Source organism: Scyliorhinus canicula, chromosome 1 (genome assembly GCF_902713615.1).
Source record: "Scyliorhinus canicula chromosome 1, sScyCan1.1, whole genome shotgun sequence".
Lineage (NCBI taxonomy): Eukaryota > Metazoa > Chordata > Chondrichthyes > Carcharhiniformes > Scyliorhinidae > Scyliorhinus > Scyliorhinus canicula.
The window spans coordinates 25,051,458-25,078,248 of NC_052146.1; the positions used below are offsets into that span (position 1 = coordinate 25,051,458).

Here is a 26,791-nt window from a genome sequence, read left to right on the forward strand (position 1 = left end):
AGGCTGGTGCCGCGCTGCTAGCCTGCCTTGGTCTGCTTTAAAAGTCAGCTATTTAGCCATGTGCTAAACCAGCCCCGTAGGCTGAAGACAGCACCAGTAAAAATCAGATATTTTGCAATACTCTGTTTTCAAAAAATTTCAAAATTTGAATCTATAGAAGAATAAGTTGATCAATGTTCAGGTAGCTCTGATAATATGTAAAATAATTGTTTCTCTCTTTTTCTCAGAGCTGACATTTGGTTTGCGAGCTACTCCATTCAGAATGCCGATTTCCAGCAGCATGATGGTAAGCTTTATATTACTATTGTTAAAATCTCAATAGAGATCAGTATTTTTGTTTGGAAGTCCCAAAACCCAGATACTAACAGAATAAAGCCACAAAGTACACTGTTTTAAACAAAATACTTTTACCATACAAAATCAATGCTAACATATTAACAACATGCTATCACAGCAGCCAGTTACATTAAAGATATTAAAAGCAAAATAAACACAGTTATACCCTAAACCTGAGTCAAAATCCAAAAATTCCCCATCTGTACCTACACCATAGGGACTGAAGCGGTTCAAGAAATTGATTTACCACCATCACCTTAAGGGCAATTAGGGATGGCCAATAAATGCTGGCCGAGACAATGACAGCCAAACCACATGGGTGGCACAGTAACACAGTGATTAGCACTGTTGCTTCACAGCTCCAGGTCCCAGGTTCAATTTCCGGCTTTGGTCACTGTCTGTGTGGAGTCTGCACATTCTCCTTGTATCTGCGTGGGTTTCCTCCAGGCGCTCCGGTTTCCTTCCACAGTCCAAAGATGCCAGTTAGGTGGATTGGCAATGCTAAATTGCTCTTTGTGTCCAAAGCGGTTGGGGGGGTTTGCTTAGGGTGGAGGTGTGGGATTACGTGGGCTGCTCTTTCCAAGGTCCAGTGCAGACTCGATGGGCCGAATGGCCGCCTCCTGCAAATTTTCTCACCTTGTTCCCGCACCGTGGCCAAGGCCTTCGACACAGCCACCTTCACCTTCTGTTAATTTTGTGGCTATGTGAATTTAAAAAAACTCCTGAACACAAATTTCCTTCTACACTCTCACCCCCTCATTCTTTCTTCCCCACTTTCTCTCTCCCCTTCTTTTCTCTCTCCCTTCTTTCTCTTTCCCCCTCTTTCTCTCCCTCTATCACTCCCTCCCTCTATCACTCTCGCTATCCATATCTATTTTCTCTATTTCGCGCTCTGTTTCTATATCTTTCACTTTCTATCTATCTATCTCTCTCTCCCTCTAATAATAATAATAATCTTTATTAGTGTCACAAGTAGGCTTACATTAACACTGCAATGAAGTACTATGAAAATGGGAAGACCTCTGGTGGCCTTTTGTAGGAGGAAGTCGCACGTTGGGTGGCTCCTGCTTGAGGCTAGATTTTTTAGAGTTCAGTGGCTGGTCTAGGGGCAATATTTTGACAATTGCCTACAGGAAGGCATAAAGAAGGAGGGGTATGTCAAAAAAACAAAATAAAGCCACCATGAAGAAGGGAGTGAGTGAAGGTTTGCAGTCGAACGAAAGGGTCCGCTTGGTTGCTGGAAAAATGTCGGATGCCGGATGTGGCCACACTGCTTTTAGCAGAAAAGGTGACCAAGCTTTGGAACTGGAGAAACAGTTTGCAAAGCACATGGAGGTGATGAGGAGGGAGATGATGGCGGCCCTGAAGGGGCTGGTGGAGGAAGCAATTGCCCGGTGAAGGTGGCTGTGTCGAAGGCATTGGCCGAGGTGCGGGAGCAGGGTGAGAAAATTAAGGGGTGGATGAAGCCATGTCTCAGCACAGCGATCAGCTCGCCTTGATGGGTGAGGAGCTGTAGAGGATAGTCGAGGCCAACAAAGGCCTGCAAACTAAATTGGAGGATCTGGAAAACAGATCTTGGCGGCAAGACTTGAGTCACCGAGTCGGGCGCGATGAGGCCGTTCAATCGTGCTGCATCTGTGTCTACCTGTCTCACAAATCAGAAACCCGCCTGCCATATCTAAATAAATAGTTAATTGAACTTGTTAACAAGCCAATTTGCACCCATAATGAGCAGTCCAGGTCATAATAACGTTGGATCTTGGCACTGTCGGGACTGTTGGATTAGCCAACAACTCACAAGGGAGGGACTTCCTCCACAGTGAAGTCCCACTCTCCACCTGGCTGTGTGATGGGGTGGCATGGAGCAAGTCAGCTGGTGGTGTGAGCTGTCTGCAACCCCATAATATGCAGTTCTCTATCTCCCTTTTCTCAATGTCTCTTTTGTGCACACTTTCTCGATCGTTCTCTTTCTCGATAGCTCTTCTCAGCTGGGCTATCGAAGAAGTCCAAGTCACTTCATTGTTAGTCAAGTTATAAAGATCTTAAACTCTTTTAACCATCATATCAACTGATTTCCAATCGAATGAGATGAACACTGCAGCCAGCTTGTTCTTTACTAAACTGCCTGAAAATAGAATCACGCACAAGAATCTACTCCCCTCATAAATAATTTTCAGTTTGCCTTTTTTTAAAAACGACTGTTTGTCTCACAGGCACCTTGGTTAGGTAATCATTTACTGGAAGCAAGTTTATTTTTCAATAAATCATCTTTCACAGATACTTAATCGTTAAAGGGATCACCACCCCAAAATAAAATGTTTTTTTTTCCTGAAAAGCACATGGGCAATCACACTCTTGCTGATGAACCCATGTATTATACAGTTATAGACATAGAATAGAACAGTACAGCACAGAACAGGCCCTCCGGCCCTCGATGTTGTGCCGAGCAATGATCACCCTACCTAAACCCACGTAACCCGTATACCCGTAACCCAACAATCCCCCCATTAACCTTACACTATGGGCAATTTAGCATGGCCAATCCACCTAACCCGCACATCTTTGGACTGTGGGAGGAAACCGGAGCACCCGGAGGAAACCCACGCACACACGGGGAGGACGTGCAGACTCCACACAGACAGTGACCCAGCCGGGAATCGAACCTGGGACCCTGGAGCTGTGAAGCATTGATGCTAACCACCATGCTACCGTGAGGCCCTTGAAACTTCATCATAAATATTAAAAAAGCAAAGCTAGATATGGTAGAACATGGGCTCATACTGATGATTTCCTCCAGACTCATGGGCGCAATTCTCCGCCCCCCACGCCGGGTGGGAGAATAGCGGGAGGGCCTCCCGATATTTTTCACGCCCTCCCGCTATTCTCCCCCACGCCCGACCCACGCCACGAATCGCTGCTCGCCGTTTTTTACGGCGAGCGGCGATTCTCCGAGGCCGATGGGCCGAGCGGCCGGGCCTTCACGCCCGTTTCAACACGGCAGCGAACACACCTGCTCGCTACCATCGTGAAACGGGCGCCAGATTCGGGCCGGTTTGGGGCATCTGGGGGCCTGATTGGCATAGCGGTACCACGGCCGTGCCAAGGGGGGCATAGGCCCGCGATCGGTGCCCACCGATCGCGGGCCGTGCGTCCGTAACGGACGCGCCTTTTTCCCTCCGCCGCCCCGCAGAGATCAAGCCGCCACATCTTGCGGGGCGGCAGAGGGAAAAGACGGCAACTGCGCATGCGCGGGTTGGCGTTGTCCAACCTGCGCATGCGCAGCCGACGTCATTGGCCGCGTCAGCCGGCGTGATGCTTAATGTGCGGCCTTGACGACCGCCGTGACGCACGGGGCCACGCTCCTAGCCCCGCCTGGGGGGGGAGAATCGGCCCCGGAAGTGGGCGTGAAGGCTGCCGTGGGTCACGGCCTGTCCCACGTCAGCCTTTACGATTCTCCGCATTTGCGGAGAATCACGCCCTAGCTTAGACTGCGTCGTTATTGTGACGGGATCAACTAAGTACTTTAATAATACTTAGGCATTTTAAAATTCATTCATGGCTCTCTATGTGCAGGCATTTTTTGCAGTTGTCTTGGGCCTCAGTAAACAGTGTATTTGGCCATAGGTGGGGTTACTGGGCTACGGTGATAGAATTTCATAGAATTTACAGTGCAGAAGGAGGCCATTCGGCCCATCGAGTCTGCACTGGCTCTTGGAAAGAGCACCCTACCCAAGGTCAACACCTCCACCCCATAACCCAGCAACCCCACCCAACACTAAAGGCAATTTTGAACACTAAGGGCAATTTATCATGGCCAATCCACCTAACCTGCACATCTTTGGACTGTGGGAGGAAACCGGAGCACCCGGAGGAAACCCACGCACACACGGGGAGGATGTGCAGACTCCGCACAGACAGTGACCCAAGCCAGAATCGAACCTGGGACCCTGGAGCTGTGAAGCGATTGTGCTATCCACAATGCTACCGTGCTGCCCACTTGTAAAATAATAAACTGCACAGGGTGCAGGTGCAGACACGATGGGCCAAATGGCCTCCTTCTCCACTGTAGATTCTATGCCATGAAAAAGAAAACTGCAAGCATTTAAAGGGGCCTTGCAGCTGTCTGAAATCAGCCCACGCTCCACGACAGCCAGAGCTGCCTCAAAGCTCATGACCCCATCTCGTAGATCCGCTGAGGGTTGTCATCCATCATTTAAGAAGCTCTATCTTATAGGTGTATTTTGCCTATCTGGCTCAGGTTCTCCTTGCAACCCCTTCCTCTGTTGCTGTCTCTTCTTCCTCTTTGTTTATATGATTTCCCTCACTTACTTCTCCCTTTCTTATTCAGCTCTTCATACAAAGCTCTTAGGATGACATGGGGTGAAAATTGGAGATCTAAACCCTTAGTAATGTTGATGCAGGTTAGGTCCTTCTGTTAGTTCTGGGACGCTGCTAATTTTAATAGCAAGAGTTTATTTTCCTCTTGTATTGAAGAATGGAAAATGCTGAGACAGCCTTTCTTTGAGACTCGAACTCATGCAGAAACCAGTTTGAAAACTGGCACATTCAACCCATTACACTATATTCTAATTGTTCTTTTTTTCTCTTTCTGTGAAGGCAACAGTGATCCTCCGAAGGATTAACAGCCTTTTTTCATAGTTAGTCTGATTTAAATGGAGTTTGTAAATGTGCCAAGTACTGTCTGGAATCCATGTATTGCCGCTTGTGTGACTTTCTTTTTCTAAAATAAGCCTGAAGGTCATTCTCTTCTCCCCAAACAAAATACTCATTTGATTCTGCTGATTAAGATATTCACAAACTTTATAAAATAATTCTCCTAATGGATCAGCGAATAAAAATCCTATCCTGCATGCTGCAAAGCCAAATAGACCGAAAAGTTAGCAGTTCAGTTCTGGATGTGTGCGAGGTTAGTTGGTCAGCAGTTGAATTGCTTCAATTGCCAGTGCATTGTGGACTTTTAAAAATATACTCTTCCACTGACTTTGGAAAATATGCTGATATGGTATTTGCTCAAAAACTAGGGTTCTTTACTTTGCAATACAGTGCACAAGAGCACATTTACATGCCCAGTGTTATTAGGATTGAGGATGGCTGTGATAACTTACATGGTCAAGAAATCAGCTGTAATCCAAGCCTAGGATTTCGCCCACGGACGTAAGTCTTCCTTCCACCATATGGGCTTCATTGCTTGGGTTGTGACCTGTAGTGATCTCTGTATATTAGTAGACATGATCAACATATGTAATGCTAGTACAGGAAATTGAACACTAGGGGTCTCACTATCAGAACCTATATTAATGGTTTTCCCGCTCTTTCTGATGAGAGTGTGTATCAGAAGTGAAGAGAGAACAGACATAATAAAGCTAGAGAGAAGAAGTTATTTGTTATCAAAGCATTGTAATGTATAATTTAATTAGTTGTCTCTCCAATTGTTTTTTTATTTTACTAGTTGAGCAGTAAGTAAAAGAACTCACAATATTTATTTATATTACTCAATAAATTAGTTTATATTTACAAGAAGACTACTGCTCATTTCAACAACTCGGCTGGTTCAAAAGAGTAATATATGTACCACGTAAGGTAATATAACAGTGACCAAACTTTTACCTTTCACGACTTGACTCATTGGTCCTTGCAGAATTTCATTATATTGAAGGCAGGTTCCCTAGTCTCTTCTCAAAATAAAAGTAACCTGACATAGGGGTTCCTGGGTTGCTGGGTGTGGTGAGCGCAGGGCAGTTAGCTGCCCTAGTGTTGGCATACGAACAGGCTCTAAGCTGCATGAAAAACATTTTTTCTAGTATTTCTAGTACCCGATCTGTCTACCATGAAAAACTGGATGCCTGGATGAATCAGATAGCACTCATGACCATTATCTTAATCATAAATTCATAGAATTTACAGTGCAGAAGGAAGCCATTCGGCCCATCGAGTCTGCACCGGCCCTTACAAAGAGCACCCTACTGAAGCCTATGTATGTACCCTATCCACGTACCCCAGTAACCCCCACTTAACATTTTTTGGACACTAAGGGCAATTTAGCATGGCTCGCACATCTTTGGACTGTGGGAGGAAACCGGAGCACCCGGAGAAAACCCACGTAAACACAGGGAGAACGTGCAGACTCCGCACAGACAGTGACCCAGCCGAGAATCAAACCTGGGACCCTGGAGCTGTGAAGCAACTATGCTAACCATTATACTATTGAGTTCCGGAGCCATGAGGTCATGTTGCAGTTGTACAAAACTCTAGTACGGCCGCATTTGGAGTATTGCGTACAGTTCTGGTCGCCTCATTATAGGAAGGACGTGGAAGCTTTGGAACGGGTGCAGAAGAGATTTACCAGGATGTTGCCTGGTATGGAGGGAAAATCTTATGAAGAAAGGCTGATGGACTTGAGGTTGTTTTCGTTAGAGAGAAGAAGGTTAAGAGGTGACTTAATAGAGGCATACAAAATGATCAGAGGGTTAGATAGGGTGGACAGCGAGAGCCTTCTCCCGCGGATGGAGGTGGCTAGCACGAGGGGACATAGCCTTAAATTGAGGGGTAATAGATATAGGACAGAGGTCAGAGGTGGGTTTTTTACGCAAAGAGTGGTGAGGCCGTGGAATGCCCTACCTGCAACAGTAGTGAACTCGCCAACATTGAGGGCATTTAAAAATTTATTGGATAAGCATATGGATGATAAGGGCATAGTGTAGGTTAGATGGCCTTTAGTTTTTTTTTTCCATGTCGGTGCAACATTGAGGGCCGAAGGGCCTGTACTGCGCTGTATCGTTCTATGTTCTATGTACTACTGTGCTGACCATCATTGCAAGTGGTTAACTCTGTTTGCCGATGATGGATGGTTTTCGTGCTGACGCAGAACTGGCCCCTTCCGAATAAGGTGAAGATTAGCAAAGCTTTCCATCTGTTGGGTGGAATCTTGTTGAGATGTCAGGGGTCTGGCCTACTGGCTGGAGAGTTAGAGAAAGACCTGCACTTCCTCTTTTCTGGAAGGTCCACTGAACTACAAACCAATCAGGCTGTGGCCAGGCCAGCACAGTGAGGGCCTTCCCCTGAAATCAAGACCCCGGAGGCAGAACTCTTGCTGACTGAGAGATGCTGGACAATCAGAGGCCGGCAGCTCCTGAGTACACTAATACCACAGGGGAGGCAGTGACTGCTGCCAGAAGGACAGGCACCTCACTCCCACGATCACAGAACTACCCAGGCCACTAGTAATTAATGTGGGAGAGGGATTCACAGGATGAGGGTCATGATGAGAGGGGTGTGGCGGGTGAGCAGCAAGGTCAGGGGGTTATGTCTCTCGGAAACCTCTCAGATGTCCAGTCCCTTGATCAGGCACTGAGTGTATTTAATTGAGGGACCACCACCCTCTCCAATGCAAAAGTGACGGGCAACCTGCAAAGGTTTACCTATCATGCATGCTGCATGGCAACGAGCCCGCCTGTAGCTGACTGAATATCAGTGGTGGCAGGATGACCTCATTTACTGACCATTTACATGACTCAATTGGTATTGTGGCGGGAAGATCCAGAACTTAATTCGGTCAGAGGCGGGAAGGGATCAGGGTTCCGATACCCCACCATCCAAAAAGTATGTGCCCTTTCCATCTCCAAGCTCATCCACAGCTTGAGCATAAGATCTGCCACAGGCTGTTCTCTGTCTAGGCTCAACTTGAAGATTGCATAGTTGGTGAGTTATTGGAGGGTGACCAAGTACTTGACCCTCATCAATATAAATTCACATCTTCAGAGATTAGATGAAAAAGTGGCAAATTAAAAGTTTTATGAAATAAAATAAATGTGTTTATTTTTGTGAGTTGGAATGCAGTAGGACAGTAGTGCGTTTGGGAACGTCAGTGATTTTTTTTGTTGGATAAATAAAGTTTCCGTTTCTACAGCTCTTACCATAATGTAGAAACACCTCAAAGCACTCTGCAACATTAATTACTTCAAAATCCAGTGACTGTTACTGTTGTTGTTGGTGCAGCTACTTTGTGATCAAAAAGATTCTGCAAATAGCAATGAAATTAACAATCAGTTTATCTGTTTGGTGTTGCTTGAGGGAGGATTATTGCGCAGCATACTAGGAGAGCCTCTGCTCTTATTCAAGTAATGCCATGGAATGCTTATGTGCAGCTGAATCACAGATCAAACAGACAACCTTAGTTTAATACCTCATGCTTCAGTAATATGTCATACTTCAGCAATACACAAGTGTGAGTCTAGGTATCATTAGTTCTAATAAGGATCAAATATATTCCAGGCAGCACGGTGGCGCAGTGGGTTAGCCCTGCTGCCTCACGGCGCCGAGGTCCCAGGTTCAATCCCGGCTCTGGGTCACTGTCCGTGTGGAGTTTGCACATTCTCCCCGTGTTTGCGTGGGTTTCGCCCCCACAACCCAAAGATGTGCAAGGTAGGTGGATTGGCTACACTAAATTGCCCCTTAATTGGAAAAAATGAATTGGGTACTCCTAAAAATAAAAAAAATAAAATATATATATATATTCTTCTGTGAAACAAAGGTCTAATCATTGACGTGAAGATTATTTGGGGAGTTTTGTAATTTAACTCATTTCAGTTTGCAAGTTAGAATGAATCGAACTTCTGGCACCATCTCACCTTGTCATAATTCTGAGCATACACGTAGCTGAATCAACACTATTACTGTAACTAATTTGGAACAGCAGTAAGACAAGTGGTTGCAGGCCCCAGTCTGAAATTCTGATCATTCTGAATTTCTGGATGGTTGGATTCAGTCCTATGTATGAACGTACGAATTGGAGCAGGAATCGGCCATTTGGCACCTCAAGCCAGCTCCACCATTCAGCAAGATCACGGCTGATCTGATTGTGGCCTTAACTCCACATTCCGCCTATTCCCAATAACCTTTGATTCTCTTGTTAGATTCTTGACTGTCTATCTCTGTCTTTAAAAAATTCAATGATCCTGCTTCCACCATGCTCTGGAAAGAGTTGCAAAGTCTCACCACCATCTGACAGAAATAATTTCTCCTCATTTCTTTCTTCACTGGGAGACCTCAGGGGCGGAATTCTCTGAGCTCTGCGCGGGGGTGGAGAATGCGGCGTCAGACCCGCGATCAGATCTGACGCCTTCCCGCAATTCTCCGCGGACCGGTGGGAACTCGGAGTGGCGGCGGCGGGGGGATCCGTCACCGGGGGGGGGGGAGCTCCACAACGGCCAGGATGTGGGTCTGCCATGTTGCGCGGGGCTGCCACCACAGGCATACGCCACGCGCATGCGAGGACCCGCGGCCAGAAGTACAGGGCCCCGTATTGGCAGCCAGGGCTGCGCGGAGTACTCCGGGACCCTGCAAGCCCCCATCAAAATAGAGAATCACTCTGGACTTCATCCAGCAAAGTCCAGAGTGATTTGCGCCTGTTTTCTCGCAGACGTGGGGACATAGCCCCATTAACAGAGAATTCCGCCCTTTATCTTTTAAATTGTGTCCCTGAGTTCTAGTCTCTCTGACAGAGAACATCCTTTCAGCTTCCACCTTTATCAAGACCCCTCAGGATATATGTTGTCACTGTTGACTAATAAATTTAAAATTAAACAATTCCAATACTGTTGGTGTTGAAAAACATTTAAGGTTCTCAATGGCTGATTGAATCTAGACATTCAGTCAAGGCGTCACGTGTGGGTGGCACGGTAGTACAGTTGCTTCACAGCTCCAGGGTACCAGATTTGATTCCCGGCTTGGGTCACGATCTGTGCGGAGTTTGCACGTTCTCCCCATGGAGGTAGTGATGGGCAAGCTAATGGGGCTAAAGGTAGACAAGTCTCCTGGCACTGACGGAATGCATCCCAGATTGCTAAAAGAGATGGCTAGGGAAATTGCAAATGCAGTAGTGATAATTTACCAAAATTCACTAGACTCTGGGGTGGTCCTGGTGGATTGGAAATTAGCAAACATGACACAAATGTTTTTAAAAAAGAGGTAGGCAGAAAGCGGGTAATTATAGGCCAGTTTGCTTAACTTCGGTAGTAGGGAAGAAGCTGGAATCTATCATCGAGAAAGAAATAGCGAGGCATCTGGATGGAAATTGTCCCATTGGGCAGACGCAGCATGGGTTCATAAAGGGCAGGTCGTGCCTAACTGATTTAGTGGAATTTTTTGAGGACATTACCAGTGTGGTAGATAACGGGGAACCAATGGATATGGTATATCTGGATTTCCAGAAAGCTTTTGACAAGGTGCCACACAAAAGGTTGCTGCATGAGATAAAGATGCATGGCATTAAGGTTAAAGTAGTAGCATGGATAGAGGATTGATTAATTAATAGAAAGCAAAGAGTGGGGATTAATGGGTGTTTCTCTGGTTGGCAATCAGTAGCTAGTGGTGTCCCTCAGGGATCAGTGTTGGGCCCACAGTTGTTCACACTTTACATCAATGTTTTGGAGTTGGGGACCAAGTGCAATGTATCCAAGTCTGCAGACGACACTAAGGTGAGTGGTGAAGTAAAAGTGCAGAGGATACTGGAAGTCTGCAGAGGGATTTGGATAGGTTAAGTGAATGTGCTAGGGTCTGGCAGATGGAATACAATGTTGACAAATGCGAGGTTATCCATTTTGGTAGGAATAACAGCAAACGGGATTTTTATTTAAATGATAAAATATTAAAACATGCTACTGTGCAGAGAGACCTGGGTGTGCTAGTGGATGAGTCTCAAAAAGTTGTTTTACAGGTGCAACAGGTGATTAAGAAGGCAAATGGAATTTTGTCCATTGCTAGAGGGATGGAGTTTAAGACTAGGGAGGTTATGCTGCAATTGTATAAGGTGTTGGTGAGGCCACACCTGTAGTATTGTGTTCAGTTTGTGTCTCCTTACCTGAGAAAGGAAGTACTGGCGCTGGAGGGTATGCAGAGGAGATTCAATAGGTTAATCCCAGAGTTAAGGGGGTTGGATTACGAGGAGAGGTTGAGTAGACTGGGACTGTTCTTGTTGGAATTTAGAAGGATGCGGGGGGATCTTATAGAAACATATAAAATTATGAAGGGAATAGATAGGATAGATGCCGGCAGGTTGTTTCCACTGGCGGCTGAAAGCAGAACTAGGGGGCATAGCCTCAAAATAAGGGGAAGTAGATTTAGGACTCAGTTAGGAGGAACTTCTTCACCCAAAGAGTTGTGAATCTATGGACTACCTTGCCCAGTGAAGCAGGTGAGGCTCCTTCATTAAATTTTTTTAAGATAAAGACAGATAGAAAAATGTCATAAAGAAATATGTCAAGATTATTTTGTTTGTTGCTTAACTTTGAAAAGTCACAGCTTAGCTAATACACTGCTTGTCAGAATTTTATTGTAGGTAATTTGACTGTTTGATTGGAATTCTTGAAAGTATGTTCGCCCAATGCACTAGTACATACACTAATACATAACACTTCTACACATACACTTCAGGCCCCCCAAGCTCCCTTACAGCACCCCCTTCCTTCTAGAACCCCACCCATCACCCACCTAACCTCCCAGAGGCCCCTACTTACCTGCCGTGCACTCCCCCACCCTTCAAACCCCCCCGCCACCCTCATTTCATGGGCTTGACACTCCTTGCCCCTTAACCCTTGGCAGTGCCACCCTTGCATTGCCACCCTGGCACCCAGGCAGTGCTCGTGCTGGCTTGGCAGTGCCCAGGTGGCAATGTCAAGGTGCCTGCTGGGCAGAGCGAAGGTGCTCGTGTTCCAGGGGGAGAGCCAAGGAGCGACCCTGCATTTACCCTGATCAATCTGGGGTCTGCCGTGGCTCGAGATACCCCCTGGGTATCATTCTGCCTGATCCACATTTGTGTGGACCAGCACTGCTCGGCGCCTGGCTGCAACCTCCCTGGGGAGGCCGAAGAATCAAGGACGCAACTGGATCTCGCGCAGGTAGGGCTTGAGTAGTTTTACGACCTACTTCCGTGAGCGTCATTTGGTCCAGCCCATTTGGGGTGGGGTCCAACGGCGCTGTCTTGCGGGGCTTTGGAGAATCTCGCGAGGCGCGAAGGCTGTCGGGAGGCTCACTGGAGGCCTCTCCTGGCATTCTCCGGCCACGTTGCACTCAAGCGAGAGCCAACACGACCGGAGATTTGCGCCCCTTTTTTCTCTACTTTGATCTTATCTCCTGACTTATACTGCACATCTATTTTCATGTAGATTGATGGATATTAGGAATAACACTGAAATGCGATTAGATGCGTGCATTGACATTGGGAAGAGAATTGTAAATTTAGTAACAAGGTGATTGAAAAGTATAGTAATAGTTTGAAACTGTTACACTTCAGAGGTTATTATGATATAGCTGCACCATCCTATGCATTTTTAAATAATTTCTGATACTATATTAGATTTTTTAGATCTGCACTTACTTCTACAAAACATTACTTTCTGGTGTGATGTTCTTACCACACTTTTGTAAACTTTTTCATTTAGAAAATTCAACATTTTCATTTCTAATGGAAATTACCATTAAACATTTGTCATGTTATACTTGCACCTGGGAGACGACTGGAAGACAGTTGTTGATGGCCATGGCCTCTGGAGTAGAGAGAGTACAGAAGAGATTCACAAGAATGATTCCAGGGATAAAGAGTTGTAGCTATGGGGCAGCATTGTGTCACAGTGGTTAGCACTGCTGCCTCATAGCACCAGGGACCCGGGTTCTATCCAATCTCTGGTGACTGTCTATGTGCAATTTGCGCATTCTCCACTTGTCTCCGGGTGCTACGGTTTCCTCCCACAGGCAAAGATGTGCAGGTTAGGTAGCTAAATTGGCCCTTAGGGTGGGGTTGCAGGAATAGGGTTGGGAATTGGGCCTAGGTATTGTGGTCTTTTAAAGGGTCTGTGCAGACTCGATAAGCTGAATGGCCTCTTTCTGGATTCTATGATTTTATGAAGATAGTTTGGAAAGGCTGGCAATGTTTTCCTTGGAGAAAAGAGGCTGAGAGGAGATTTGATAGAGGTATTCAATATCTTGATGGATATGAACAGGGTAAATCGTGAGAAACGTTTCCCACTTAATAGCGTCAAGAACTAGAGGGCGCAGTTTCAATATAATTGGCAAAAGGAGTTAAAGTGATTTGAAGAAATATTTGTTCACCCAGAGGGTGGTTGGCCTCTGAAACGAACTTTGGGAGCATGGTGGGGGCAGCTTCGATTGAGGTATTCAAAAGTAGCTGAAAAAGGGGCAGCACGGTGGCACAGTGGGTTAGCCCTGCTGCCTCACGGCGCCGAGGTCCCAGGTTCGATCCCGGCTCTGGGTCACTGTCCATGTGGAGTTTGCACATTCTCCCCGTGTTTGCGTGGGTTTCGCCCCCACAACCCAAAGATGTGCAGGGTAGGTAGATTGGCCACGCTAAATTGCCCCTTAATTGGAAAAAATGAATTGGGTACTCTAAAAAATTTTTTTTTTTTAAGTATCTGAAAAAGAATGTGCAATACTGCGGACTGTTTTGGAGAGGGGTTGGAAGAGATGACGAGAAACAGAAAGCTCAGCTGGGTGGAAAGAGAGACCAGAGAAAACAGAGGCCAATGAATCCTGCACTCTTTCAGCCGACTGTGTTCATCTACAGAGACTACCATGAATGGAGGTCCTAAACCACATCAAGCAATCTTTGATATACAGTAGATGACCAAGGCACAAACCATTGTTTCACAAAGCAGAAGGCTGTCAATTTATACTTGCAGCTGTCTCCACTCCCCATTCCACATCTCTGTTGCTTACACTGTGGTGTCTTCGTTCTACATCTTGCAGCTAATAAACTTGTTTTGCACATTGCGATTTCATAAAGAAAAGGTTGGGAGGTTGTATTTATATATTTTTTAAATTATTCATCTAAAAGACAGAATGTATGGGGAATGATAAATAAACATTTTTATGTATTATTTACCAAACTATACCCTTGATGCACCATCAATTGGACACGAGGCGAAGATGAGATCCAAACAATAGGCTTTAATGCACAAGATGTGTGCCCGGCAGCAGACGTACAGAAGAATGGCCCACTGCTGGGAAGCACGGGTTTTTATATCCCGCCTTGTAGGCGGAGCTACCTACTTCTCAGCCAATCGTCTGAGAGGCACACGACTTACCTGGGCCAATGGGCAGCAAGTCCTCTGCACCAATAGCAGCTCACTTTTAAGGTACCATAATACCCCTAGTCATACTACCACATTCACCCCTTGTTGAAAAAAAAGCACGGGGGGGGGGAGCGCAGGCATGAGGGGGGGTGGTATCCCGTGAGTACGTGAGACTGGCAGTATGACTAGAGATGTCTAGGTCGTACCGTTGCATCGATGGCTGCCCACTGACCCGTAACCTATGTGCAAAAGGAAAAACAACAACTATGTAGTGTGCTGAATTGGGGGTGTGGGGGGGGGGGGGGGGGAATGGGGGAACAGGTAAAGGTGTCCTGCTTGACCTGCGGAGCGGTGCCGGCGACGTCGGAGCGGTGGTCGTCCGGGAGCGACGGTCTTGTTCCTGTGTCCGTACCCCTGGTCGGAGCTAGCGGGGGCCAGGCCGGGGGAGGGGGTTCCTGTCCGCTGAGCTGTGGGTGCGTCGGTGCTGGGGGCAGTGGGGGTCGGGGGGTGCTGGTGTTGGGGGGTGTGGCCGAGATCCGGCGGGTGCCAGGTCCCAGTGGGAGACCATGTCCTGTCGGCCGTCGGGATACTCCACATACGAGTATTGCAGATTCGCGTGGAGTAGTTGAACTCTTTCGACCAACGGGTCCGACTTGTGCACCTGCACGTGTTTCCAGAGCAGAATAGGCCCAGGGTTAGCCAGCCAGGTCGGGGGCGGGGTCCCTGAGGAAGACTTCCTGAGAAAAACCAGAAGACGTTCGTGAGGCGTTTGGTTAGTGGCGGTACAGAGAAGTGACCGGATTGAGTGGAGGGCTTCTGGGAGGACCTCTTGCCAGTGGGAGACTGGGAGATGTCTGGACCGTAGGGCCAGCAGGACGGTCTTCCAGACCGTACCATTCTCCCTCTTGACCTGTCCGTTACCCCGGGGGTTGTAACCGGTGGTCCTGCTGGAGGCGATGCCCCTGCTGAGCAGGAATTGACGCAGCTCGTCACTCATAAATGAGGACCCCCGATCGCTATGAATGTATGCGGGGTAACCGAACAGGGAGAAGATGGTGTGCAGGGCTTTGATAATGGTGGTTGTGGTCATATCGGGGCAGGGGATGGCAAAAGGGAAACGGGAGTACTCGTCAGTCACGTTGAGGAAGTACGTGTTGCAGTTGTTGGAGGGGAGGGGACCTTTGAAGTCCATGCTGAGACGTTCAAAGGGGCAGGAAGCCTTTATCAGATGCGCTTGTTCAGAGCGGTAGAAGTGCGGCTTGCACTCCGCGCAGATGTGGCATTCCCTGGTCACTGTCCTGACCTCCTCGATAGAGTAGGGTAGGTTGCGGGTCTTTATGAAATGGAAAAAGCGGGTGACCCCCCGGGTGGCAGAGGTCCGCGTGGAGGGTTTGGAGACGGTCCACTTGTGCGTTGGCACAGGTGCCGTGGGACAGAGCATCGGGAGGCTCGTTGAGCTTCCCAGGACGATACAAGATGTCGTAGTTGTACGTGGACAACTCGATCCTCCACCGCAAGATCTTATCGTTCTTTATCTTGCCCCTCTGTGCATTATCAAACATGAAAGTCACTGACCGTTGGTCTGTGAGGAGGGTAAACCTCCTGCCGGCCAGATATTGCCTCCAATGTCGCACAGCTTCGACAATGGCCTGTGCTTCCTATTCGACCGAGGAATGGAAGATTTCGAAAGCATGGAGGGTGCGGGAGAAGAAGGCCACGGGTTTGCCCGCTTGGTTGAGGGTGGCCGCCAGAGCAACATCTGACGCGTCGCTCGCGACTTGAAAGGGGAGGGGACTCGTCGATAGCGCACATCGTGGCCTTTGCAATGTCTGCTTTGATGCGGCTAAAGGCCTGGCGGGCCTCCATCGACAGGGGAAACGTGGTGGACTGGATGAGTGGGCGGGCTTTGTCGGCGTAATTGGGGACCCACTGGGCGTAATATGAAAATAAGCCCGAACATTGCTTGAGGGCTTTGAGGGAATGGGGGAGGGGGAGCTCCATCAGGGGGCGCATGCGTTCGGGGTCGGGGCCTATCACTCCGTTACGCACTACTTAGCCGAGGATGGCTAGACGGTCGGTGCTAAACACGCACTTATCCTTATTGTAGGTCAGGTTAAGGACTTTTGCGGTACGGAGGAATTTGCGGAGGTTGGTGTCGTGGTCCTGCTGGTCGTGGCCGCAGATGGTGACATTGTCGAGATACGGGAAGGTTGCCCGTAAACCGTGTTGGTCGACCATTCGGTCCATCTCCCTTTGGAAGACAGAGACCCCATTTGTGACACCGAAAGGAACCCTTAAAAAGTGGTAGAGTCGCCCATCCGCTTCGAACACAGTGTACTTTCGGTCACTCGCGCGGATGGGGAGCTGATGGTAGGCGGACTTAAGGTCCACCGTGGAAAAAACCTTGTACTGCGCGATCCTGTTGACCAGGTCGGAGATACGTGAGAGAGGATACGTGTCCAGCTGCGTAAACCTGTTGATGGTCTGACTGTAGTCTATGACCATCCGATTTTTCTCCCCGGTCTTAACCACCAGCACTTGGCTAGCTGTGGCTAGCCTCGATAACCCCTTCCTTCAGTAGCCTTTGGACTTCGGACCTGATGAAGGTCCGGTCCTGGGCACTGTACTGTCTGCTGCTGGTGGAGACGGGTTTGCAATCCGGGGTGAGGTTTGCAAACAAGGATGGGCGATCGACCTTTAGGGACGCGAGGCTGCAGACAGTAAGGGGGGGCATAGGGTCGCCGAAGTTGAACGTTAAACTCTGGAGGTTGCACTGGAAATCTAACCCCAGGAGTGCTGCCGCGCAGAGGTGGGGAAGGACGAAGAGCTTATAGTTTTTAAACTTCCTCCCCGGACCGTGAGGTCCGCTATGCAGCACCCTGTGATCTGGACCGAGTGCGAACCGGAGGCCAGAGCGATTCTTTGTTTTACCGGGTGAACGGGAAGTGCGCAGCATCTTACCGTGGCGGGGTGGACGAAACTTTCCGTGCTCCCGGTACTATTGAGACACGCCAGCCAGTGTTTAAATGCTGCTGTTGCATTTGCTGCAACAAGTCAAAGGCACTCCGGCTTGATACAAAGCTCCATCCTTTAAAACTTGTGCATTAAATTGATGCACCATCAATTGGACACGAGACGAAGACGAGATCCAAACGATAGGCTTTAATGTACAAGATGTGTGCCCGGCAGCAGACGTACAGAAGAATGGCCGACTGCCGGGTAGCACAGGTTCTTATATCCCGCCTTGTAGGCGGAGCTACCAACTTCTCAGCTAATCGTCTGAGAGGCACATGACCTCTGCACCAATAGCAGCTCACTTCTAAGGTACTGTAATACCCCTAGTCATACTACCACAATCCTATCGGAAATTATGTTTACAATAATTTAAAAAATATCTTTATTGTCACAAGTAGGCTTTTATTAACACTGTAATTAAGTTACTGTGAAAAGTCCCAAGTCGCCATATTTTGGCGCCTGTTCGGGTACACACGGAGAATTCAGAATGTCCAAATTACCTAACAGCATGTCTTTTGGGACTCATGGGAGGAAGTCGGAGCACCCGGAGGAAACCCACGCAGACACGGGGAGAATGTGCAGACTCCACACAGACAGTGACCCAAGACAGGAATTGAAACTGGGACCCTGACGCTGTGAAGCCATAGTGCTAACCACTGTGCTATCTATATGGTGTGGTCAAACTCTCCCCTGCCTTTTAATCTTGTTTTGCCTAAAGACTACATTTAATTGACTTCCAATGTGCAATGCCATGGCAAATCAACCAGGCTATACATGAATTGCTTACGATGGTCATACCAGGCCTTTGAAATAACTGGGTAAGTAATAAAGGGTAGCTCATGTTAGTGTCTGCTATTTTTTATTCCTGCATAGAATACGTTATTATCCTTAAAAATATATATTTCAAGAAGTGATGCCTTATTAGATCTCAAAACACCTGCAAACTGTTTCACAGACAATTCAGTACTTCTCAAAGATAAGCATTGTTGCATAATAGCCAAATTCATAGCAAGGTCTCACTCACAGTAAGAAAACTGACCAGATTTTGGGTTAGCCCTGCAGCCTCACGACGCTGAGGTCCCAGGTTCGATCCCGGCTCTGGGTCACTGTCCGTGTGGAGTTTGCACATTCTCCCCGTGTTTGCGTGGGTTTCGTCCCCACAGCACAAAAATGTGCAGGGTAGGTGGATTGGCCACACTAAATTGCCCCTTAATTGGAAAAAAATAATTGGGTACTCTAAATTTATAGAAAAAAGAAAACTGACCAGATTATCTGTTTTAGTGGTTATGATGATTGAGGGATTAAACCTGGGATGAAGTATAGATTTAAGACACTTGTTAACAATCTGGCACGGTTAGGAGATAAAGAGTTTGGGCTTATTTGTGTGATTACTTCACCAAAGCCTAGTCATCAGGTGAGCAGCTGGTCAGGCTGTAGTATTCTGGGTAATGATCTTGTTAATTCTTTAAAATATTAGCAATTCAGTGCTGGGCTGTTGGGAATTTTGTCCTTTCTCAGATTTTGCATTTCTCCAGTTCAGTGCAAGTTGGGTTATAGCTTTTAATTAAAGGAGGACAGTGGTAGGTTTTTGTTTTGGCCTATGTATTTATAAACAACTGAAGTAGAAATTTATTGGCGGTGTGACTGGAGAGATGTAGGGTGGTAATCTTACAATGTATTAGGTAATTTCATATCTGAATTTGTTGTTAATTTCAGACAGTGAATGGCTATAACTTTATTTGCTAACAGTAAATATGCAGGTAAGTTTATTAATGTCACAAGTACTGCAATGAAGTCTCACATTCTGGCGCCTGTTTGGGTACACTGAGGGAGAATTCAACGTCCAAATCACCTAACAGCATGTCTTTCCGGACTTGTAGGAGGAAACGGGAGCACCCAGAGGAAACCCATGCAGACACAGGGAGTACGTGCAGACCAAGCTGGAAATCAAACCCGGGTCCCTGGCATTGGGAAGCAACAGTGCTCTGTGCCACCCTATTGTTAAGCGTGTTTAAAATTTTGCAGGGGGAATTGGAAATCTGATTCCGCTCCACATGAAGTTTGTTTATTTGTTATTTACAGCACAGAAGGAGGCCTTTTGGCCCATCGTGTCTGCACCGGCTCCCAAAAGAGCATCCTAGCTAGTCCCATTGCTGTCCATCTTGAAATTGTGACTCCTAGTCACTGACATACCAACTAGTGGAAAGAATATCCTGTCAAAGCTGTTCATAATGTTGTACACCTCCATAAGGTCACCTCTCAATCTTCGTTGCTCCAAGGAGAACAAGCCCAATTTCTCCAATCTTTCCTTGTATCTAAAATTCCTCTTTCCTGATATCATTCTAGTAAATCTAAGCTATCCCAACAAACCTACACCGTGAGCATGTTCAACTTTTGAAAGTTTTATTTTTTTGGGTGTTCATTTTAAGCAGCATTGTTTATCATTGTACTGATGTAAAATTATATTTCCCCCCCTAGGCCTCAGACAGTGAATTTTTCCATCTATCTTCCTACATTATTGTTTCTGTGAATCACCCTGTAATGTTATTTTTATGCCACTCTGCTGCCATCCACAACATAAATCGACCCACACTGAACTATATTTGCAGTTGAGCAGATCGTTTCCTCACCTGAACTTGGGGCTTTTCACAGTAACTTCATTGCAGTGTTAATGTAAGCCTACTTGTGACAGTAAAGACTATTATTATGCACACTTGCAGAAAAAGCCAGTCAGGAATGAATTCCTCATTGATCCTTCTGCAACCTATTAACACTATGACATCTGCAGTGCTTCTTCTGCTTCATTAATTAAGATCAATTCAACTCAAAATTTAACTGGGTACTGACTAGGTTATAAGCCTCAGCACCATAAGTGTAATTTAATAATCAGATGAGCCACCATTGTCCTGCAATGTTCATTTTAAATCCATGCCTTCTGAAGAAGATCTAAGTAAATTCAAGGGTGTAATTTGACCAGAAAGAGTATGAATATTACACATGTTGTGTGTACGTGCAATATTGTTCTGTGAAGAAGACCATGAAGAATAAGAATTGAAGAAGGACTTATAAATGACTGGGCCAACTTGGAGAAATTCCATCCTCCAGTCAAAAAGAATATACTACTTTAGAAATGTTTTTAAAAAGTAGGTTAAATTTGGCTGTCCTGTGTATTTAGGGAGTTTTATGTATGTACTATATCTGTTTGCGTATAATGGACTGATAACATAAAGCGAGAATGTCATTTGATACTGTGGAGGCAGGGATTCCGTTCTGCTCAAAGGAATGTCAACAGATTGATATACTTAGCATGATAATAAGCAGTTACTACACACTTGTTTGCCCAGCCAATTGGTAATAACCAGCGGTATTTAAATTTTGGTAATTTCAAAAAATAAAGATCTTTGTTTGATGGAGAATATGAATTTCCAGTCACAGTAAATTTAAAATGATATCACTAACTCCAGCCATGTAGTTCAATTACATTAATTGGACCACCTGATAAAACAGCTCAGTTCAGATCATGTGGTAGAACAGCAATTCAACTCATCTCAAAACTGGATTATGTTCATTAGTGTAGGGCGCTGACAAAGAAAAACACAATATTAAAAATACCCCAGCAAACTGTACTTGCATTTATTACACAGAACACAGGCTGAAGTATATATAATTTATCAAGGAGTTCAAGAGAAGTTATGCTTGACCCGTGAAAATGCATTCCAGCATTATTACTTTCTATAGTAGAGCAACAGGTGGCAGGATCCTGTGATCGGATTACATGGCTTCAATTGAAATCTTCTTGAGGATTAACACCTTTGAATCCATTGCTGTCTTGTAAAATGTTTTAGCCCATTTGTTATCCTTTATAAGGGAAGCGCAATTCTGGGATGGGAAAATGGTTAAGGATATTTTTTAAGGTGCAAAATATTCCAAAATTTTCAAATATAATGGCTCAGATTTTGCTGAAGTGAAGCTTCTTAAAGGGTGCTCTGGTGAAATTTTCCCTGCGCCTTCTGCTCAACTTCTTTTGTCCTGGAAGTTGCTGGAAGTGTGTGCTGATGTGGCAATGATTAATCTGCTCCCATTGAGTTGTAAGTGTCTGTCTGGTGTATCTCTTCACCTCTCCTACTATCAACCTTCTACCACAAGATTTCCAATGCAGGCAAGCAGTCAGGAAAGCCTCAGAGTGCACATAACTCACAAACCGTTTTTCGGTTTTCAAAACGCTAAGAGTGACAGTTCCTCTGGGGAGTGCAGCCAGAGCTACATTCACGGCACTGTGGATGGCTCAGCTGCACTAGGAGGGAGGTTTAAGACTGAAAGAGCAATAGTGCTAGGCGACTCAATAGTGAGGGGTGCAAACAGGTGTTTTTGCAGCCGCAGATGTGACTCCAAGATGGTGTATTGTCTCCCTGGTGCCAGGGACAAGGATGTTACTGAACGGGCATAAGGAATTCTGAAGAGGGAAGGTGAACAGTCCGAGGTCGTGGTTCACATTGGTACCAATGATATAGGTTGACAGAGGGATGAGGTCTTACAAACAGATTGAAAAGCAGGTCCTCAAAGGGTGTAATTTCTGCTTTATTCCCAGTGCCACATGCTAGTAAGCATAGTAATAGGAGACTAGAACAGGTGAATGTAACTCTGAAGAGATGGTGCAGGAGGCTTCCTGGATCACTGGATCCATTTCTGGGGAAGGTGGGACCTGTACAAGTCGGATGGGTTGCATCTGAATTGGAATGGAACTAATATCCTTGCTGGGAAGTTTGCTTGTGTTGCTGGGGTTTTTTAAAACTAATTTGGCAGAGGATGGGGCACAGTGTGGAGGTGGAGTAGGGGGAAAGCACAGCAAAATATTGAAGATAAACTAAATCAATCTGGAAGGCAGAGAAAAGATAGACATATTAAGGCACAATGGAGTATGGCAAGGCTGGATCGTATTTATTTTAATGAAAGGCTCATTATGGGTAAGGCCGATGAACTGAGGCCATTGATTCACACATGGGAGTACGATATTATTGTTATCGCAGAGACATGGTTGAGGGAGGTGCAGTACTAGCAGCTCAATATTCCAGGGTATAGAATCTTCAGGCGAGGCATGGAGTGGTGTAAAAGGAGGTGGTGTTGCAATATTGATCAAGTGAGAAGGGATGATATGCTAATAGGGCTGTTCAGTTGAGGCCACATGGGTGGAACTTAAAACCAAAGAGGAGGCAGTCACTTTTCTAGGAGTGCAGTATAGACCCCCAAACAGTCAGGGAGAGATGGAAGAGCAGATATGTAATAATAATCTTTATTAGTGTCACAAGTAGGCTTACATTAACACTGCAATGAAGTTACTGTGAAAATCCACTAGTTGCCTGTTCGGGTACAGTGAGGGAGAATTCAGAATGTCCAATTCACCTAACAAGCACGTCTTTCGTGGGAAGAAATCAGAGGAAACCCACGCAGACACGGGGAGAATGTGCAGACTCTGCACAGACAACGACCCAAGCGGGAATTGAAACCGGGTCCTTGGCGCTGTGAAGCAACAGTGTTAACTACTGTACTACCGTGCCACCCATCTCAGAAATGTAAAAAACACTAGGGTACTAAAAGTAGGTGATTTCAGCTTCCCCAATATTAATTGGAATAGTCCAAGTATGAAAGATTCAGAGGGGGCGGAGTTTTTAAAATGCATCCAGGAGAGCTTTTTAACAAAGCACGTAGAAAATCCTACAAAAGCAGGGTGGTACTTGACCTAGTTTTAGGGAATGAAGCCAGGCAGCTGGTAGAAGTGTCAGTAGGAGAGCATTTACGTGGTAGTGACCATAGCTCAGTAAGATTTAAGGTAGATAGATGGTGGCTTGAAGCACCTGTGAAGGAAAACAAGTTTCAATGGCTCTCTCTTTGTTATGAGTAAGAAGTCTTACAACACCAGGTTAAAGTCCAACAGGTTTGTTTCAAACACGAGCTTTCGGAGCACGGCTCCTTCTTCAGGTGAATGGAAAGGCTTGTTCCAGAAATGTTTATATAGACACAGTCAGAGATGCCCCGGAATGCGAGCACCTGCAGGCAATCAAATCATCAAAGATGCAGAGAGAGAGGGGATGCTGGCACTCTACACCAGCATCCCCCATGACGACGGCATTGCTGCAACAGCCTCAGTCCTCAACACCGACAACTGCCAATCTCCAGACGCAATTCTGCAACTCATCCGTTTCATTCTAGACCACAACGTCTTCACCTTCGACAACAAATTCTTCATCCAGACGCACGGAACAGCCATGGGGACCAAATTTGCACCTCAATATGCCAACACCTTCATGCACAAGTTTGAACAGGACTTCCTCACCACACAGGACTTTCAACCGATGCTATACACCAGATACATCGATGACATTTTTTTCCTTTGGACCCACGGCGAGACATCACTGAAACGACTACACGATGACATCAATAAGTTCCATCCCACCATCAAACTCACCATGGACTATTCTCCAAATTCAGTTCCATTCCTGGACACACTCGTCTCCATCAAGGACGGTCACCTCAGCACCTCGCTTTACCGCAAGCCCACAGATAATCTCACGATGCTCCACTTCTCCAGCTTTCACCCGAAACACATTAAAGAAGCCATCCCCTATGGACAAGCCCTCCGTATACACAGGATCTGCTCAGACAAGGAGGAGCGCAACAGACACCTACAGATGCTGAAAGATGCCCTCGTACGAACGGGATATGGCGCTCGACTCATTGATCGACAGTTCCACCGCGCCACAGCAAAAAACCGCACCGACCTCCTCAGAAGACAAACACGGGACACCACTGACAGAGTACCCTTCGTCGTCCAGTACTTTCCTGGGGCGGAGAAACTACGACATCTTCTTCGCAGCCTCCAACACATCATCAGCGAGGATGGACATCTTGCCAAGGTCATCCCCACACCCCCACTACTGGCCTTCAAACAACCGCGCAACCTCAAACAAACCATTGTTTGCAGCAAATTACCCAGCCTTCAGAACAGCAACCACAACACCACAAAACCCTGCCAGGGTAATCTCTGCAAGACATGCCAGATCATCGACATGGACACCACCATTACACGTGGAAACACCACCCACCAGGTACGCGGCGCATACTCGTGCGACTCGACCAATGTAGTCTACCTCATACGCTGCAGGAAAGGATGTCCCGAAGCGTGGTACATTGGCGAGACCATGCAGACACTGCGACAACGAATAAACGGGCATCGTGCGACTATCAACAGGCAGGACTGTTCCCTTCCAGTTGGGGAACACTTCAGCAGTCAAGGACATTCAGCCTCTGATCTCCGGGTCAGCATTCTACAAGGAGGCCTTCAGGAGACGCGACAACGCAAAATTGCTGAGCAAAAACTTATAGCTAAGTTCCGCACGCATGAATGCGGACTCAACCGGGATCTGGGATTCATGTCGCATTACATTCGGCCCCCACCAACAAGCCTGGACTTGCAGAGGCCTACCGACTGAACTGGCTTGGGACAATTCACACCTCTTTAACCTGGAGTTACCTCTCTCTCTGCATCTTTGATGATTTGATTGCCTGCAGGTGCTCGCATTCCGGGGCATCTCTGACTGTGTCTATATAAACATTTCTGGAACAAGCCTTTCCATTCACCTGAAGAAGGAGCCGTGCTCCGAAAGCTCGTGTTTGAAACAAACCTGTTGGACTTTAACCTGGTGTTGTAAGACTTCTTACTGTGCTCACCCCAGTCCAACGCCGGCATCTCCACATCTTTGTTATGAGCCCAGGAAGGGGAGACAAATGAAATGAAAATGAAAATCACTTATTGTGACGAGTAGGCTTCAATGAAGTTACTGTGAAAATCCCCTAGTCGCCACATTCTGGCGCCTGTCCGGGAAGGCTGGTACGGGAATCGAACCGTGCTGCTGGCCTGCTTGGTCTGCTTTAAAAGCCAGCGATTTAGCCTGGTGAGCTAAACCAGCCACTAACTGTATGCTGCTCCTTTATTTCATTGATTGTAATGGATCCAGAAAAGGGTGTTCGATTCCACAAGGATGAGGGTTGAGTTTGTTCTGTAATTGCTGTTGAAAGTTTCCAGAATTGAAGCCTACTTGCAGATCATGTGACTTATAGCAACCATGTTTTTGGTCCAGCAAAGCCAATTTTTAAATGAGCAGAAAGTAAGGTTTGATTTACCCAGTTTATGAGCTTTTTCATGAATTGAAAATAAAATCATTCCAGTACCTGTTGTGGAAGATAGTATTAGATCTGGGCAAAAATGATAACTGGTATTGAAAATAGAATTGTCATTAGGTCAAATTTATGATGTACTAATAGACAGATACGACAACCCACTGAAAATATTTGTACTTTTTGATTTGCTGGCAGAAAGTGCTCATCACTAAAACCTATAATCCTGTCAGCTAAATGTTCCCAGAGCTACGCTTTTGTGACAGGGGACTAACTAGAGATTGAGGCCCAATTTCACTCCTGGGTCAGGTATGCATAGACGGGAGAATTTCTAGCCTTGAAAATGGTTAAAACTTTTAAAAATGCTGCCCTGATGTTGGATATTTGGGTTGGTGGTGCGGGTTAGAAAATGAATCGGGGCTGGTGAACCAAAAAGATGCGAGAAGGCTGCCAGGTGCGGAGGTGGCTTGGGTGGAAGGACTGCCTCTGGGCTGCAGCGCTTAATTTAAGATATTAAAATCAATAATAAAAACAAAAGCACTTCCCTCCAGCCCTTACTCTCACACACACTCCCCCTGCCCCATGAACCTGTGTCACCTCATGCCCCCCGACAAGCCCCATAGCCCTCATACCACTTATGCCCGCCCATGGCCCACTCATTCACATGGCCCTTTATAGCCCCTATGTCAACTTCAAACCAACTCATGCTAACCTATGAACCCAACGAGTATTTTTGCCCTGACTCTTTCCATGCAGGGTCATTCAGTATCCACCATGGCCAAACTTCAGGAGTGATGCTGACATAAAATAAAGTTTTGTGTCTATTGATGACACCAGTATTTAACAAAAGCACACCAATTTAAAAAAAAAATACAATACATTGAAATTATTTCAACTTCAATTGTTAAGGACTTAATCTCTTACAGAAACCATCATTTCCATTCTAATACCACTTTGATCTGTCAATCAAACTGCTGACTTGACAGGCACCACACAGTTAGTGTGTTTGACTGCAGTAGTCATGTTTGTAAAAGAATCTTGTTTTGCAAGACCAGAAAGCTTTTAGGAGCCAGAGGTGAAATTGACCATCGTCATGGCAGCACAGTGGTGCAGTGGTTGGCATTGCTGTCTCATGACGCCGAGGTCCCAGGTTCGATCCTGGC

General features: G+C 46.4%; 1 protein-coding gene across 3 annotated transcripts in view; it reads left to right on the plus strand.

The window, feature by feature from the left end:
* The window catches only part of smtnb (smoothelin b), a 563,126-nt gene that overhangs the window by 375,834 nt on the left and 160,501 nt on the right, over positions 1-26,791 (plus strand). For all 3 annotated transcript variants that reach the window (XR_005457667.1, XM_038774843.1, XM_038774931.1), the window contains exon 10: positions 228-286. Coding sequence is in view for 2 of the 3 variants with exons in the window: in XM_038774843.1 (XP_038630771.1) it covers positions 228-286 (59 nt within the window). In the remaining variant the exon portion in view is untranslated. The remainder of the gene's footprint in view (positions 1-227; positions 287-26,791) is intronic.